Raw genomic sequence first — 18,935 nt, forward strand, 5'->3', positions numbered from 1 at the left:
AGTTGCTATTTTTCTGCAGAGATTTATGCGACAGATCTGGGTTACCTTTCCTGTTCTCTGCTTGTTCGCATTATGCACAGCCACTGTTTCATGTTTAAAAATAGCAAAAAGGAAAAGAACACGCAACAGTCGAGTGCACATAAACTCAGAATGTTTGAACCAAACGGGTGTTGAAGAAATGATCAGTGGAGGCTTAAAACACTAACAGAGAGGGGTGGACAAAATAACAGAAACATCTTACGATAGTAGCCCTGTAGTCAGCTGCAGTCAATTTGGTGAAGCTCATAATTTTAGTTTTTTGTTGACACTGTCGATAATCATTTTTGAGTCTGTTGATTCTATTATAAATACAAAGATTTGTCAAGTATTTAATACTCTTATAAACATGGGAGTGGACAGATATGCTTGCTTTATGCAAATGTATGTATATATTTATTTTTGGAAATCAGGCAACAACAGCTGTCAGTGTGTCAGTGTGCTGACTTGACTATGACTTGCCCCAAACTGCATGTGATTATCATAAGGTGGGCATGTCTGTAAAGGGAAGACTCGTGGGTACCAATAGAACCCATTTACATTCACATATCTTGAGGTTAGAGGTCAAGTGGACCCCTTTGAAAATGGCCATGCCAGTTTTTCCTCGTTATTTGGCCTCCAACAAGCTACGATGACAAAAAACTGAGCCTACTACAACCTAAAAATCGCAAGTTACGTTTATATGTTAAAGAAAATTAGTGGCGTTAAAGCAAATTTGCGTTAACCTCATTATAAATACTGTTTTTTTAAGTATAATTTAGTCTAATGGTGAGGGTCTATCCGTGATCACCTTTTCTCCTCTTTCTCATAGTTTGTTTTGTGTTGTCTCGTGATTTTTTTAGACTTCCCACTACCACATGACTCAATTTTGCAGTGTTTTAGACTAACGCTCCTCCAATCAGTCAAAGTGACATTTGCTGCCCTTACATTGTTTTGTGCTGTGTGGTTTTTCCATTAATTTATCCACCTCCTATTAAACAAACGTTGATGGACATCACACAGATTTCAACAACACTTTCATCCTGACAGCTTTGCATTTATCAGTTAGACTTTGTCCAGTTGGATTTGAGTGTGTTTCACTTACTGAAGCAGAAGCTGTGATTTGCTGAGGAGCTTGCAGTAGGTTTATAACAATGAAAGTAAAGTTTGGTAACCTCCAGCAAAGTTTAACATGACTTTTGGTGTGTCAAGATTGACTGACTTATTGATGATTCAGACTGCGGTATGCATTGTACTTTTGTCCGCAGCTTCCTGTCTTTTCTCCAAAGGTTTATTAACACGGCACTGACCTTGATCTACAGAATCCAGTGCCAACGTTAGAGCCAACTTTTAGCGGTTACGAAAATAATGCGAATCACAGTCTTTTCTGCAGGTGTAGGATGTGCCGAGATATAGCTGATTCAGGGTTTTTGTTCACAACCTGAACAATGTCAATCTCGGGGAGAAACAAAAGGGCATACATAATTTGGGATTATAGTAATCTGCAACAGGTACCAGAAAGGAAGCATAAAACTGCCGAATTAGGAGATGTTCGATACAAAGGAAGGGGAATTTTATTTTGTTATACACACTACATTTATAATTCAACAATAAAAATCAGTTTAAAATGTGCTAACTGTGATTAACAGGTCATGGGGGCTTTTTGTATATAACTGATTACAATCTTGAAAGGAAAATCACAGGAGTGTGTAGGCAGGGTTTTAATGCACCTGTTTGCAAAAGAGTAAGCGTAGTAAATTCCAACGAGAGAGATGCGAGGAAGATGAAAGAAAATAGACATAAAAGAAGCCGTGGCATTGCCAAATTAAATTTGAATCTAGTAAATGAAAGCTGATCAGATCTTGGTAAATAATGCTTGGTTCCAATTCCCTGACTTTTAGTAGATATAGAGGCTAAGCTGTTTGGTGGAGTCTCCTTGAGATAACGGTGACCTTGTGTAAGAGAATCAATGTGTGGAGGCATTTTTAAAGGAGCTTTCAAATGGGTTCACTTTCCATCATGTGGATGGCAATGCCTCCCTTTCTCCAGTGTTAGTTAGCAGTTTGAACCATTGTGAATTACTGTATCTTATTTCACACTGGTGCTTACAGTCAGGGACAATAGCTTGGAAAAGAGATCCATCAGTGAATCAATAATCAATAAATAAGACAAAAATAAACTGTAATGAGAAGGAGTGTTGGATGTTGTACTACAATTAGTCCCAATTGGTTTTACACTGACAGATTTTGTCGATGATGTGGTTTATATTTTCTTGAGGATTTGATGGTTCCATCCTTCGTGTTAGAATATTATGGCGAATGAAATAATCTCTTTGCAAATCAGATCAAATACACCATCATATTCAGCAGTTAGCTGCCTTCCACGTATACCTTTAAAATAGGGCTGTCAAAAATTAGTTTTAATGCCACTAATTTCTTTAACACATTAATGCAACTTGCGCTTTTTAGACCATAGCAGGCTCAGTTTACTGGCATCATATGAAACTAAAAAACCTAAGGAATCCATCGGTACCAACCATGTAATACTAGCTTGTTGTGAAGGAGGCTAAATAACGCTCCAAACATACGCTAAATTTTGGAGAGGAAAAACTGGCATGGCCATTTTCAAAGGGGTTCCTTGACCTCTGACCTCAAGATATGTGAATGTAAATGGGTTCTATGGGTACCCACGAGTCTCCCCTTTACAGACATGCCCACTTTATGATAATCACATGCAGTTTGGGGCAAGTCATAGTCAAGTCAGCACACTGACACACTGACAGCTGTTGTTGCCTGTTGGGCTGCAGTTTGCTAGTTAATTGATTTCCAATAATAAATATATACATACATTTGCATAAAGCAAGCATATTTGTCCACCCCCATGTTGATAAGAGTATTAAATACTCGACAAATCTCCCTTTAAGGTAAATTTTGAACAGATACAAAATGTGATTAATTTGTGTTTAATCACGATTAGCTATGGACAATCATACGACTAATTGCGATTAAATATTTGAATCCATTGACAGCCCCACTTTAAAGTAAAAGCTTTGACCTTTGAAATCCTGAAACTGTTAAACATCCTGGACCTTGATGAATCTGTTGTCGGTACATGAGTTGGAGCATTGAACACTCTGACGGGGAGGAGATGTGAATTGAGAAACAGGATTATTCTAAATTTAAAACCTGAGCCAGCACACCGAATACTTCTTAACAGTTTGACCTAATACACACAAGCTTGTAGTTAACTCAGAGCTCCCAAAACAGATGGTCAGTGTGCATCCTTCACACAGATTTAACCACACCAGGGCTTTGTTTGTGATTCATATCGGTAGCTATTGAGATTTCTATTTCAACTTCGACTATAATGAAAGAAGAGAGAGGTTATGCCAAGCTTGAACTGTAATTTGTGCAACAATGACACAACATCCTGCTGTTGTTTGTTTAACAACAGGATGTCAGACGCAGGAAAACTCATGCATTTTAATCAGTGGAGGAGCTGACATGCCCACGCTTGCTGCATTGGCGACGCTAGAAAAATCCCTGTTTTCAGAACACTTAACAGAAATCTGCACACAAAAATGTATATCTGAAAAAAACATCTGGTTAAAGTGCATTAAACTGTGCTTTGGTTTCCTCAGCCGGAGAGACTTTATGCCTCTGAGGAACATTTGCAGCTATATAAAAACACCAATATTCATGCTGGAAGCTGATAAGAGTCCTTGAAACACAAACATTATGGAGGATGGAGCCTGACTACTATGTGAATTCATGATTAAACAGAGCGATGGAACAGAAACTGACAGTAATGGCAGCGATGTGGAGGTGCAGCTTTGCAAAGTCACTGTTGTTTATGAGCCTCTGAACCTCACCTGGAGGGGACATGTGTGTTCTCACCAGCTCACCCTGCTCATTGGACCACAGAGTGTGTTTGTCAAGGTGTGTAATTGTAATGTGTGAGGCAGCCGGCAGTAGAGAAAGAGCATGTGTGCCCGAAATGATGGTGATGATGATGATGATGGGAGACGTGATGAGCGCTTTGTGCTCCCTGAATGGCAGTGATGAGCCACAATCAAGTCACAGCCATTAACCATCTGAGAGACAGAAAGGGCAGATGGAATCAGAGCTGACAACAAAAACTAGATAGGACATGCTATTGTGTGCTAATTGCCAGCCCCAGTGCATGATGGTTAAATTAGCCTAAAAGCTGTCCTTAGTTTATTTATTCTTTTATTATTATTTCAGCATGTGTTGCATTAGTATAACTTTTAGCTGTCAGCCTCATAATGAAGCTGATTAGATGAGGTTCCTCTCACGGTTTCAGCTCTTATTAGTTGCAAACAGGGATTTAATTGAGGTTAAAAGCCATTTAGCCTGAAAGGAGATGAAGCGTAAAATTAAGGTTCTAATGAGAACAAAATGCATTAGTGAATAATGATAAACAGTATTTTCTAAATGTTCCCTGTAAAAGTCCTCTTTAAGAGGAACAGGAGGTGTTGTCTTGTCTCCTGGCTGCACGTTGTTGATTGTAGTTGTCACGTGACTCTGACAGCCAATGAGAGCCGTGTTCTGCAACGCACAGCGTGTCATCTTTTTACACACCAGCGACCAATCAGCTGAGTCAAGCTCACCACAATAAGACAGGCATATAGGCTGTCCTTCAAAGTAAAAGCGTACAATTGTGTCATTTTGACAGGAAAATGACACAAACAACAACACTAAATAAAGTGAGTAGCTATAATGAGAGAGTGCCTCCGTGAAATAATCACACTTTTTTGTTTTTGTTCACTTTTGCTTTTCTTTAATATTTAATAGAGAAGTCCCCTCATCTAGGAAACCACAGAGCTTTGCTTGTGATTTATATTTGTAGTTATTGTGTTCTCCATTTCAACTTTGATTATAATTATAGCCTGAAAAACAACTGCACACTCCAGTCCGTTACATACTCATACTGCATTTAGTGACCTTCTTCAAGCATGCTAGTAAATTATCTTCATTATATTCACTCTATATTTGGAAGGATGATATGCTCTTCCTATCATTATACTGAATGACCTTAATCAACTAACATTTGCTTTGCCTTTATGTCATTATGTTGTATTCATTGTAAAATGTAGGCTATTGCAATGATTCCATGATTTAGTAGTTTGAGTGAAAATCACACATTTTATAAAGGTAGCTACCATGTAAATAGTTTTTTACTTACACGCAGAGAAGTAAACTCTGGTGTTATGGCCAAGGGAAAAGTTTGCCTCAACCATTTTCAGCGGTGGGATACATTTAAGTATTGTACTTAAGTGCAATTTTGAGGTACTTGTACTTAATTTAAGTAATTCCATTTTCTGCTACTTTAGTATACTTCTACTCCACTACATCTCAGAGGGAAATGTTGTGCTTTACTTGACTACATTTATTTGACACTTCAGCTAACGGTTACTTTTTTACATAAAAAACATGATATGGTTTTGTAATATGATGCAGTAATGTACTACTAATCTACCCAGTAGTATATATAAAGTATCTAAATTGACTACAAATTGAAAAACTACAACATTAAAATGTACATTATGTGTTAATGATAAAACAGAATAATATAATATTATATAAGAATATAACACTTTAAAAGGGGCTGTTCTGCATCATGATCAGGCCTACTTTTACTTTTGATACTTTAAGTACATTTTGCTGATAATACTTCTGTACTTTTACTTCAGTAATATTCAGGACTTTTATTTGTAATGGAGTATTTTTAAATTGTGGTATTTGTACTTTTATTTAAGTAAAATATCTGGGTACTTCTTCCACCACTGAACATTTGAGCTTCACACAATAATTTACTGATAGCAGGCAACAGTTCACCAATGAGGCTTTAATTTTGAAACAGGTCACCGGAAGTCTCGCGGTACTCCCTCTCTACCTTGACAGGTGAGGATCTCATCATGCCACTAGAGCTAGATGGATCTGATCCCGTCCGGTGGACGGAGCGCTGCTGGCGGTCACACACGGAGCACCGGGCTGCTGCTCTCCTCTCAGCTCCCGTTAACCGTTAACCGACCTCACGTCCTCACGGCGCCGTTGATCATGTGCTCGTGTAGAGCGCGTGCCTCTGATTCCTATGGCAGATCAATCATATAGATCTATAGATCCGAGAGGGAAGTTTACCTCCAGCGACCTGAGGCTGAGGCGGATCAGTGCACGGCGGGTTCCACGTTGTACGGTGAGAGGCTTCACATGTTGGTGTTTCATAAGGATGCAGGAGAGGATGTGCACATATTGACATGATAGGAGCAGTTCTTGCAGGATGGAGGTCGTAGTATTTTGGTTGGTTAAATGTCTAAAATCCAATCATGGATTTACATTTTGATCTAGATTTGAAATAATTAATTAATTTCACAAACTTTGATGGGACATAAAGTAGCCTTGTCCATATGCAAAAAAGTCTGATACCTTATATCTATTCTTAGATTCAGCCTCATTTGGCTGTACTTTCAAAGTACATCAACAATGATTCTGATTTAATTGAGTTGCATTTTGTCTGTCCAATATAGAGATGTGTCCTCTATATCCTCTGAATACATTAACTCATTGTTGTCTGCATATTTTAGATAAACATATTCCAGTATATATATAATGTCCTATGCATTGCAGTGTGTGAATATGAGGTGCCTGCAACAGTGAGGGGAGTCTAAGTTTAGCAGTTTTCTACCTCTCACCACATGTTGATGTTGAGTCATTAGCTGCTGGCACACTTGATAGGTAAACCTGTTCTCTGTGGTTGCTGCTGCTACATGCAGCGGTTAGTGGCAGCTGGCAGGATGACTGTGCAGCCCTGTGTCATCATAATCATCTAATCAGAGCACTGCTGACATCTGACCCAAGGGCTCAGCTATCCAGGAACATCTGTCTCAAGTTAGTTATACAGGTGCAGAACTGTACAACTTTAAAGGCAAGCCACATCTCTATATATGTTGTGAACAAAATGTCTTTTTATGGAACTTATTTTGATAGGCTATGTGGAGATTTACATTGGAAATTGAAAAACCAAAGGCAATAGTTCATGGCTGCTTTTATCTTCCTCCAGTAAATGCCCTATACCTCGGTCGAATCTGTGTGCCAGACGTCGCCCCTGTCCTCTGATTTAATTTGAGTTCCCATTGTCAGTCAGAGCAGAGGCAGCACTCTGAGCCTCCCCAGCTGCCAGTTACATAATGACAGCCGAGGACTGTCACAGTTTAGCGAGCAGACGGGGAAACTCAGGCGAAATTGAGCACCGACAATACTGAAGGGAGGCCAGATTTACAGCGTTACATAAGGGATGTTTTCCTTCCACTTGGCTGGGATGATGCAGATGATGGTGGTCCAGAAATAGGTCTGAGTGAAGGAAGAGGGGATGCTGCACACACACTATATTTACCAATGGAGGAGTATACACAGACTGGTTTGCACAGTGAGGGTATACAGCTCCAACAATCAGTTTATAGAGAGAATTATTTGCATTTCACGTAGCACAGGCCGGCCTTTGTTGGTAATATCCTGCCGTTAATGTTCCCAGTAATGTTGATTGTGTCCGGTGGTGCACACAAGGGGGCACCAGACAATATAACATCCAAGGACACATCAGTCTAATGTCTTTTAAGAGAGGTGGAGGGGAAATGTCTAATAGCTTTCCTTCTGGATAACCTCATCAGCAAAGTGCACTATGGCATCACACGGGTCATTAGGTTGCATCTGTTTTAGATTTGTTATTGGGAATTTCTTTACAGGCAGACACACTTAAAACAGAGGTAAATACGGAGGTCTTAACTTGTTCATTTCTAAATTCAATGAAACACTAAAACCAACATTTCACTCTTTGGAATGGAGGATGATTAAATATTATGCAATGCAGTTGGAGATAAACCTAAATAGTAAACTTTTCCCAAGTATCTGCTGGTGTATATGCCAAAGTCTTATTATATTTTCAGCGCTTATTGATTTTTGCAACATATGGCAGCTGTATGATGGCAGTGATGTATGATGCCTGCTGGTATGAGTTGGCACAGACAACTTTCATCCATCACATGTGATTCAAATTGATCACGTAGAGCAGAAAATCCTTGTCACATCACTCAATTCAAAGCAGCAGATGTACCCATGTTGTGCACTGATCTTGCACATTTTATGATGATTTGTTGCATTACTTGCAGATTTAATGAACTTCTTCGGGAATTAAGTTTGAGATATGAAATCTAGAAAAGATTATAAAAACAAAATATTTCTAGCAGCCCACATTTTAAAAATAAACGTAGTCATTCCAAATCTGTGAAGAGGAAAATCACTGATATATGTTTAAAGCAGCAGTGGGTAGAATTGGAGTAAATTTTAAAACGTTTTTTTTATCAAACGGTCACTATATCCCGACAGTAGTGCGTGAGACAGATAATCTGAAAAAAAAGTCATGTGCCTCTGTGCTCCTAATGGCATCTGCAAGATTTCACAGACCGGAGGAAAACAACCAATCAGAGCCGAGCTGGAGCCTTGCCGTCTCTGAGTAGCTGTCAATCACTTGCAAAGTCAAACGGTCAAACTAGGCAGCGCTGATCAAATATGAATCAATGTTCTGTTACTGTAATGCCTATTTCTCGCCTCAAATATTTTGAGAAACATCTTGTAGTGTACTGTTTAGCAGCCATGTTAAGATCAGTTGAGGAAGTACCAAGCACTGCCCACCAGCCGGAGCAAACTTTCTCATTCTACAGCTAAACAGTATACTACAAGATATTTCTGAAAACATTTGAGGCGAGAAATAGACATTACAGTAACAGAATATTAATTAATATTTGATCAGCGCTGCCTAGTTTGACCGTTTGATCGGGGCTCACGAGTGATTGACAGCTGCCTCCGTTGAATGAACAGCCAATAGGAACGCTCTCGCTCTGAAATGACCTGTGATTGGCCAAAGTTTCCCGTTACGGGCTAGATTTTAAAAAAACCTGAAAACAGAGCCACGAGGAGGAGCAGAAGTCTAGTTTTCTCTCAGAACACTTTAATTACAATATGCTGAAAGGTTATTATGGAATTTTTGCCAAATGATGCCAAAAACATTCTGCCTACTGCTGCTTTAAGTCTTTTTCTTAAAGTTTGAAGTCTGTGAAAAAATAATAGTTTCTTAATAAACAGTATTTTTTGCTAAATATCTATTCTGACCTATCTGAACAAGTGATGCCATGCTGCAAAGCATGTGATGATGTTTTTGGGGGAAAAGGCAGCTCTGAGAATCGTATTCAGATGAGTACAATTGGATTCAATTCTTTGGCTTTTGGAATCTGTGTGGGTTCGATTTGCATGAAATGAATGAAACCACATGATAATACGCTATGAAAGATAACCACACAGGTCACCTGAGAGCTCTGCATATTGAGATGTCTTTTTTTCCTGAAACAACAACAACAACGTGGATAATAACGTAGAACAACTCTTTGTACATGTAGTGCTTTTGGGAGCCGCAGCAGCAGCACTGCAGGAGCTGTGGGCCGCATCCTAATAAACTGAGACGACTGCAGTGGGAGCTGTGAAAACCCAGACAGAACACAAACATCACAATTACATGATCCCCAAATCACTGCTCAAATTCTATGATGCATCTCTGAAATCCTCATTAAATGAGATAAGCTACTATTTTATGGGAATTTCAATAAACAGATGTCACGCATGGTTTTCAAACCTCATTACCTCACTTCTGTGTTTTTTGGCTCGACTACATGATCTTTTCTCACGAATGATCAGAATGTGATTTCTCAGTAATCCATCAATTTAAAGTATTTTTAAAAAGTTCAGTGAAATTACTTTGAAATTAGCCACAATTATGCATCAAAGGAAAAGAAACATCTTTTTTTCCATTTGACAATTACATTAACGACCTTAACAAAAGCTGTGACACGGTATTCAGTTATGCAGCGCTGTCAGATGACAGGAAATAATGTGATCAGACTGAAAATCCATCCCCATAAATATATATTAGTCTTGAGTTTCCAGGGAAATTGAAAGTCGTCCTTAGAATCAATGAAGGTCAGCGAGGGTGAAAGTGATTCCTAGAATGTGAGCCGACGCTGAAATCTTCCATCGCTTGTGACACCGAATGAAATGTTCTAATATATAAACCCCTCATACAGAGTGTAAAACATGCCTAATGAAAGTCTTGTAAAAGGAACTTTCACACGAACATTATTGATGTTTTTGCATCTTGTCGCCAACAAAATGATTCATGCGTTGACCTTTTGCTTCTGTGTTAGCGTAAAAACAATTTGACGCGGCTGCCGTGGAAATGGATCTGCTGATTGCTTTGTGAGACAGGGACTACTGCCTCCTCGCCCCCTACCTTCTTAGTTAATTTACGATCCCCGCTCTGTTTTTTTTCACAGTAAAAGACAGTTGATGACAAATTAAACCTAATGACTTTTACTCGTAGTGCTTAGCATTAGTCTGTCCTTCTGGAAGACGGCGGGGTGGATGTGCGGAGGCTGACTGATCATGACCGCAGCGGGTACTTCAAGTACAAAGTGGAGGGTTTGGTGTTAAATTACCACTGCTGCCTGTCTGAGTGTGTCTGCTGATTGAGGTTTCCAGCTGACCTTCTTGGACCTTAAAAAGCCCGGTGAGAGAAACACCACCGCGCCGTTCCCTTCAGGGGGTCCACATTGCTATTTTTTATTTTCCTAATGAAACAAAATGAATAATGATGTGTTTATCATTTGGAGGATGTGTTTTTCCCCGCAGGCATGATACTGTGAGGCCGCTGCATGAGGCAGCCCGGATGGACATGATGGAGGAGGCTGCCAGTCAGCTCGAGAGAGACCATGTGCACAGTGTCTACGACAAGATTGCTCCATATTTCAACGACAGCCGCTACAAAGCCTGGCCGAAGGTGCGACAGTTCCTGCTGGACCTGGAGCCGGGGAGCATCGTGGCAGACATTGGTGGGTGTCACCTCCCGCGGGGATGTCATCTTGGCAATCCCGCAACACTCGATCATTAATACATTGTTTGTTCTTACTTTTGGAATCACAATTAAGGCATTCTAAAACTGTCTTCCCTTAAAGAGAGGGAAGTAGTATTTTAAAGAGGACCTATTGTGCTCATTTTCAAGTGCATACTTGTATTTTGTGTTTCTAATACAACATGTTTACATGCTTTAATGTTAAAAAAAAATGCTATATTTTTCTCATACCGGCTGTGCTGCATCACCTCTTTTCACCCTCTGTCTGAAACACTCTGTTTGAGCTCCTGCCCCGCCCCCACCCACCTCCCCGAAAAGACCAGTCTGCTCTGATTGGTCAGCTGGCCCACTCTGTTGTGATTGGTCAAGCTAACCAAACTCTTTGGACTCCGCTCCAGCTCTGCTCTATCTAGCTTTGTTTGAGGTCGTATTAAACTAGCCGTTATGCAAATGTGTTACTTGGTGACATCACCACGTTACAGAAGAAAAGGCGGGACTTCAAGCAAGACGTTTCAGGCAGTTCAGGAGCAGAGTTTCTGTGGTGGAGAGTAACTCCCTTTGGCGTGGACTTTGGGCTTTGTAACTTTGCAGACCTTTTACGTGCACAAAATACTCTAGAACAAACTAAAAAAAAGGGAAAACGCACAAATAGGTCCCCTTTAGGGTTGCTAATTTTTTTTTTTTCCTAACCGATAGCCGACCCTCGTTAATGATCATTAAACATTAACCGACACACACATACGTTCTGTCAGCCCCCTGTCAGCGAGTGTCCGACAGACCGTGTGTTTGTGTGTGACGACGGTGAGTATGAAGTAATCAGTAAAGTTGTAGCTGTGAACATAGCAGTGCAGTGTGTGTACAGTTTATTGGTTGGTGAATACATGCTACAACTCCTCAAGACCCAAGCCAAGCTCCTGTATCTTGCAACTACGGCTCAGACTCACTTAAGGTGGGCTGTTAAGGTGGACTAGCTATTCTCCTTTAAGTAATAAGCCGCTCCTCTGAGTTTTGCTCAGCTTTTTATTTAATTTTGAATATTTCTTTGAACCGTTTAATTGATAACATTAATTGGTCAAAATTCTCAATGTTGTTGTAACGGTTACGGTTAAAAGGTTGATTATTAATATCCCTAGTCCCCTTTAAATCTAATCAGTCCACTGATTATTCCTAATCAGTTGTGCGTGTTGTAGCTGACTGTTTTATCCTTTGCAGGTTGTGGCAATGGCAAGTATCTCCACATCAACCAGGAGGTGTTCAAGCTGGGGTGCGATGTCTGTCGCCCCCTGGTGGACTATGCCTGGAGCCAAGGACACGAGGTCCAGATGTGCGACGGGCTGCATTTGCCTTACAGAGATGGCTGCTTCGACGCTGTGCTCTCTATTGCAGGTAATGTGGACAAACACACGGTTGAAAGGAGGTTTTTGATGTTGTTGATATCTCCCACCTGGTGACAAATTGCTCCCTTCATATGCATGTAGCCCAACCGCTGTAGCTGCCATTTGCCTCAAATTAAATGAACTCATAATAATGATAAACATCAGTTTACCGCAAGCTTGTGTTGCCTAGCCAACAGTGTGAAATAATTCATGTGTGTCCTCTAACAAAAGAGAGTAATTAGGAGCGAAGACGACAGCAGACACCCACTCTATTCATTTGTGTTGTGCGTCACACACAGTGTACATAATGTGTTTTTGTTGATTGCAAGTGCTGAATGTGACTTATCATAATTAATGAAAATGCCTACTCATCATCCTACTTAATTCTGACCAATTAATGTTGTTGCCCACAGTCATCCATCATTTGTCCACCAAAGAACGACGTATTCGAGCAATAAAGGAGATGGCTCGCACCCTGCGAGTGGGTGGACGCATCATGATCTACGTGTGGGCCATGGAGCAGAAGCGTCGTAAATTTGAGAAGCAGGACATCTTCGTCCCCTGGAACCCCAACCCTCAGTCGCCCTCTCTCAGCAGAGAGAATGTCAAACCCAGGAGGAGGGCCACGGCTCAGAGCGTGAGCGAAGCCATAGACAACGCTGACAAGCACAGGAAGGTTAGAAGCACATCCTCCGTGGCGGACGACGAAGAGGACCTAACCTGCGCCGCGCCGCAGCAGAGCACACAGAGACTGTGGTTCTTCTCCAGGTCTCTGGATTCCGTGTTCGACTTCGGAAGCTTATCCATCTCCCGGTCGTCCTCCAGAGACCTGAGCACTTTATCTTCACCCACGGGCGAGAACGAAGGGAGCAAGGCCAGTCAGCGCGGGAGAGGACGAGGCCTCATCAAACAGGTGTCCAGCTTCTTTTCCCCGCCGTCTGTGATCGGATCAGAGGAGGACGTCTTTGACTCGGTCACAGACCTGCACAAGGGACAAAATGATCCTGGAGGCAACAACAACAACAACGGCACAGAAAACCAGAGTGTCTCGGTATCTCTAGCCCAGGAGTGTGGCTCCCTTGCCCTGCCAGATCTGGTCCCTTTCCAGAAGGAGCGCCTGAAGCAGTCTGGAAGTGAAAGTGAAGGAGGGCTGCAGGGGAAAGAGCTGCAGGAAAGCACAAGGAGTCGCCAAGGGAGCGAGGGGCAGGCGGAGGGCTCCTGCCTGAGGTACTATCACGTCTTCAGGGAGGGAGAACTGGCGGAGCTCATCGAGAATCATGTCGAAGAGCTTCACGTCAAACACACCTACTTCGATCACGCCAACTGGTGTGTGGTGGCGGAGAAAGTTCAGACATGGAAAATCTGATTTTAACTTGATTTTATTTTTTTGCATCAACTCTGCCTCAAGTTTTAGCACTGAATCACGATTATTACATTTGTGTGATTGAAAAGTGAATAAATATACAGATGTAGCCATTGTTGAAGGTACAGCAAACTAAACTACTCCACTGCTGCAATCCTTCACTTAACCATTTGGAAAATTTAATTTATTATTATTTTCTGGTTGTCCTAGAACCAGCTGTGTGACAGACCTATCCATGTCTAGCATTAAATATTCTTTTAGATGGTATCACTGTAATGGTTTTGCAGTAGAGGATGGCGGTGCTCAACAATGGCTATCACTGTATACTACACCATGTTTTTAAGTATTTATTCTTTATCAATACGTGGAACCAACAAGCAGTATCCAGATGTCCAGTGTGTGTTCTCTTTTAGTATCAGGAAGTAGTTTTTAGTATCAAACCACGGCGAGCTCCAGTGCCACTAATGATTTTAACTGTGTTTTAAAAGCCCATTTGTGCAAGAGAGCTGTTAAAGAAATGCACTGTTTCTCTCTTTGGACTTTTAATACTAGCCAAAGAGGAATTTGTGAGAACACAGTACACTCTTCCACCTGCTCTTAAATGTTTTAATGCATTGATTACAGTGGAAAAGTCTGACTTAATTCATCGTGTCTGCCTGTTTTTACATGTTCCTTAACTCTGAATAAACTCTCTGTAAACTGCTGATGTGTAATCCATTCTAACACTATCATAAAAAGAGCTCAAAGTTGTGCAGAATATCTTCCAAAACATTTGCGCATTAGCTCGTGACATTTCTTCAAGTGTTTCAAAGAACGTGTTGCTGGCGTGTGCGTGCTTGATGTTTGTAATAGTTGTGTACTGTCTTGTGTTCTAAGTAACAAGCTGAACTACACCACTGGTGCGTTTCAGCAAATCAACTGCCTCATATACTGTGAATAAACATTGCACTGTACCATAAATATGTCGCTGCTGCTTGATGTCAGTGAATGACATAAAAATATGGTGAAATTGGAAGCATACTAATGTACCCTTTGTGCCAAGGACGGTGCATATCCTCATCAGTACAGTACGTGTGGACCAACTGTGTTTGTTCTCAAGTGACACTGGTACCTTAATGTCTTATGTGACCTGATGTAAATACTTCTGAGTTTGTTTTTCCTTATTAAATAGTTTTGTTCATGAGTGTTGTTGTGTTGCATTTACTGTCGTGAATGATGGACCTTCAATCAGGGATGACCACAAGACGTGCAGTTCAATAACAGAATATTTAATAGTTACACCGACAGTAGTACTGATACAGTACCTTGATGAGGTAAACGGCAAGTTAAAGGGGACCTATTATGCTTATTTTCAGGTGCATACTTGTATTTTGGGTTTCTACTAGAACATGTTTACATGCTTTAATGTTCAGAAAACACTTTACTTTTCTCATACCGGCTGTGCTGCAGCACCTCTTTTCCCTCTCCGTCTGAAACGCTCTGTTTGAGCTCCGCCCCTAAAAAGCCCAGTCTGCTCTGATTGGTCACTTGGCCCACTCTGTTGTGATTTGTCAACTGAACCAAACTCTGCGGACTCTACTTCAGCTCTGCTCTAACTAGCTTTGTTTGAGGGCGTGCCAAAATAGTCGCTAGGAAAAGTGTATTACTTTGTGACATCACATTACAAATAAAGGCGGTACTTCAAATCAAGGTGTTTCAGGCAGTTCAGGAGCAGAGTTTCTGTAGCGGAGACTAACTCCCTTTGGCGTGGACTTTAGGCTTTGTAACTTTGCAGACCTTTTACATGCACAAAAAACTATAACATGTTAAAGGAAAGGGAAAAGCACAAAAGCATAATAGGTCCTCTTTAAACATACTGTATTAGAAAGTCACTTGCATGAACAGTGACTTCCCAAATAAAAATATCCTGAGTAGAGCTCAGATACTCTGAGCTGATGGTGGAATCTATTAGGAATCCGTTGTCTCCAATATCTTTTTCATAATTCTTGAACAACAAGTAGTGTTTCATACAGCATTACCAGATGAGTACCAGTTAGGCTCTGAGGGTCCTCTTGATTCAGGGTTTACATTCCACACTCCCTCCAAACCTGAAATATGAAGAACATTAATTCAATATCATGTGAAACTGTTGACATTCTGTACACTATTAAAGGAAACGATTCTGTATTGAAAAGGGTCATCCAACATCTGGATTAAGCAGTTCCGTGTCCTGTACCTGAGTAGCTGCTCTGTGGACGATGGAGTGTCTGAGGGCCAGTTTGTCGATGTCTCTGGAGTATCCTCCTCCGATAACAGTAGCGACAGGAATGCCTCTGCTCACCACAGTCTTCATCACGTACAGATCTCTCCGATACAGCCCTGAGAGATACACATCACAGTCATTCAAAAAGAAGTCTAGAAATGATTTGTTGGTGGAGATACTCAGGTGTCACAGTTATCAGTCACCTTGGTCAGTCAGACGGAGGCGCCCGAGTTCATCTTCCCAGTGAGGGTCGACACCTGCGTCGTACAGAACCAGGTCTGGATGAAAGGTCTCCAGCAGCCCGGGGAGGTGGGCTTCCACTATTGAGGACATCAGACATGTTAGCTAGTTAGTTCGCAATTTAAAGGAACAGTGTGTAACATTTTGGGGGGATTTATTAGAAGAAATGGAATATAATATTCATAACAAAATTTTCATTTGTGTATGATCACCTGAAACTAAGAATAGTTGTGTTTCCGTTAGCTTAGAATGAGCCCTTCATATCCACATAGGGAGCGGGTCCTCTTGGCAGAGTGCGCCATGTTGCTCCGCCATGTTTCTACAGTAGCCCAGAACGGACAAACCAAACACTTATGGTGTTATTATGGTATGGATGGCCTCTGAGCGAGGCGAACAGCGTTACCGCAGTTTTGCACTTGTTGGCTCACGTTACCGCAGTCTTGGAAAGGGAGGAGTGAGTGAAGGGGTACTCAGCTGGTTGCAATCTGCAACCACATCGGTAGATGCAGCCAAATCCTACACACTGTACCTTTAAAATTGACAAATTTGAATACTTTCGGACTCAAATTTAAATGAATGACTTGACAGCAACGCTATTTGGATCTAAACTTTGAACACATATTACAATTCTTTTTATTATGGCCTGTGTGAACATGCCTGTAGAGAGGTACTCCTTGTCTTCCAGCCCATCCTCCACGCTGACGTCGAGGTCACTCTGTTGTTTACGGACGGGGAAGTTTTTCCCACAATGCATTGAAAATGTAAACACGCTCGGCTCATCTTTAAAAATGAAAGCAGTACCGTCACCCTGTTGGATGCAAGAGATGACAAAAAGTTGAGCTTATCAACCAGTAACAAAGACAAATTGTGCTTATGACATGTTGGTACCGGGACATTAAAAGTAGCAGAGACAAGTCAACGCTACCTGATGCACATCTAGATCCACGATCAGAACCTTCCTTTTGGGCGCGGAAGAGATGCCCGTCAGATATTTGGCTGCAACCGCTAAGTCATTGAGGAGACAGAACCCTGAGCCGTAGCTTGGAAAAGCATGATGGGTTCCTCCTGCTGTGCTGCAGGCCAGACCCCTCTGCAGAGCTACTTCAGCAGCTAGAACAGTCCCACCTGTCCACAACAGAGAAGGTGTCATCATGTAGTGTAGTGTGATCCGTCCAGGCCATGCAGCTGTTAGATCTCAGTTCTTCTCACCTGTTTCATATCGACAGCGTCTCACTATGCCTTCGCTCCAGGGGAAACCTGTCCTCTTTTGTTCTTGCTCATTTATTTTCCCATTTATGAAGTTGTTTATGTATTCCTCTGTGTGCACACAGCTGAGTAAATCTTTAGATGCAATTTCAGGGAGCCACACCTACTGTGAAGAAGCAAAATCACATTAGCAGGAATATGTGAGAAAAGTGCATTATAGTAACAATGATTTTTACTATCAATAAATCTATCAGTAGCAGTTGTTGATCAATGGCCGTAAAATAGTAAAAGTATCTTTAAAGGTCTCATTGATAACATTTTTATGTAAACAAATATTTAAAAAAAATAATAAATAATAAAAAAAAATAAAAAAATAAAAAATAATAATAATAATAATAATAATAATAGTAATAATAATGATGATGATAATACATCCACAGAGCTTTTAGAAAGGTGCCAAATAAAAGTATGGCTTTTCCTGAAAAAAATTATTATGATTGTGAATTAATCATTTAAAAAACGTTGGAGGGTCCAAAATGAATGTTTTGTTTATATCTGTGGAATATATCTGACATTTGGTTGCCACTTCTAACAAGGCTTCTGAGCCAATAGTATAACAACATTGGTATCACGTGTAAAAAAAATAAAAATGCATAAATGGCTGAGATTGAGGGTAAGTGCCTGGCAACCACTTGTTGTGAAGTAAATACAAATGCAACACCTAGTGACTGATTGTTATCAATAGCACCTTTAAATGTTTTGTCCTGCCAACAGTCCAAAATCAAAATGAATACCAATTGACAGTAATATAAAACCAGGGAAGTCACATTATTATTATTAATAATAAATTGTCAAAATTATTTTCATAATAATTATTATAATATAATTATAATTTTTCTATCAGTTGTCTAATCGATTATATAGTGACATTTCAGCAGTAGATAATAATAGTTCAAATTATATTTTTTATTGATATTGTCAGTGACTGGCTCACCTGTTTCTCAGTGATGACCTGATCTTTGATGAGACAGTGTAAGAGCTGTGGGAACTTGTCCATAGGGAACCTGTGGTTGGCTGGCAGCTCACACACATACTTACTGTGATGAACTATCGGAAGAGCGCTGGACTCATGTCTCACCTGCGAGATGAAAAGGCTCACTGTGAATGCATTGCATGGTGTGTGTAATATAGCCTACTACAGAATGAATGAAGTTCTTACTAGTTCAGCATGGAAACATCTGGAGGAGGTGAACGCTGCACCGAACAGCTGTCCAGCTTTCACGCGAGGTCTTCTAGAAACTAGGAGTTTCATGCAGCTCATTGCTCTGACTGGCGTTCAGCATAAAGGACATGACATAACATGAGACAATGTTAATGTTGTGCAGTTTGATGTTATGAAACGTGCCTGTGTGTTGACGGATGTGTCTCTGTGTTTGTCCTCTGTAACACCGCCATCTGCTGGGATGGAGTGGATCAACACACAGAGTGACGGTGACACGGTTCATCATCACCATCTACT

General features: G+C 40.8%; 2 protein-coding genes across 3 annotated transcripts; one reads left to right on the plus strand and one right to left on the minus strand.

Moving 5' to 3' along the window:
- Positions 1–6,076: 6,076 nt before the first annotated feature.
- On the plus strand, positions 6,077–14,911 carry trmt9b (tRNA methyltransferase 9B). Of its 2 annotated transcripts, none has more exons than XM_074640288.1 (4): positions 6,077–6,231; positions 10,770–10,969; positions 12,202–12,375; positions 12,779–14,911. In XM_074640288.1, exons 2-4 carry the CDS (start codon positions 10,807–10,809, stop codon positions 13,729–13,731), a joined length of 1,290 nt encoding a protein of 429 aa, XP_074496389.1. In that variant the 5' UTR covers positions 6,077–6,231; positions 10,770–10,806; the 3' UTR covers positions 13,732–14,911. The 2 variants fall into 2 exon arrangements, with proteins under 2 accessions (XP_074496389.1, XP_074496390.1); XM_074640289.1 differs by lacking the exon at positions 6,077–6,231 and adding an exon at positions 10,507–10,647.
- Positions 14,912–14,975: 64 nt separating this feature from the next.
- Positions 14,976–18,862, minus strand: hdac12 (histone deacetylase 12). Its single transcript, XM_074640290.1, is given in 9 exon segments — positions 14,976–15,815; positions 15,944–16,086; positions 16,174–16,290; positions 16,868–17,018; positions 17,136–17,335; positions 17,420–17,579; positions 18,411–18,554; positions 18,636–18,738; positions 18,740–18,862. Coding segments are annotated over 9 exon segments (1,071 nt in total). The 5' UTR covers positions 18,769–18,862; the 3' UTR covers positions 14,976–15,791.
- Between the last annotated feature and the right edge of the window lie 73 nt (positions 18,863–18,935).

Source organism: Sebastes fasciatus, chromosome 7, assembly GCF_043250625.1.
Source record: "Sebastes fasciatus isolate fSebFas1 chromosome 7, fSebFas1.pri, whole genome shotgun sequence".
In the NCBI taxonomy this organism is placed as follows: Eukaryota; Metazoa; Chordata; class Actinopteri; order Perciformes; family Sebastidae; genus Sebastes; species Sebastes fasciatus.

Excerpts from the sequence above, each read along its gene's own strand:
- trmt9b (XM_074640288.1), top strand. The coding sequence starts at position 10,807 with ATGGACATGATGGAGGAGGCTGCCAGTCAGCTCGAGAGAGACCATGTG. Across the intron at positions 10,970-12,201 it reads GAGCATCGTGGCAGACATTG|GTTGTGGCAATGGCAAGTAT; the intron begins GTGGGTGTCACC and ends TATCCTTTGCAG. Across the intron at positions 12,376-12,778 it reads CGCTGTGCTCTCTATTGCAG|TCATCCATCATTTGTCCACC; the intron begins GTAATGTGGACA and ends TGTTGCCCACAG.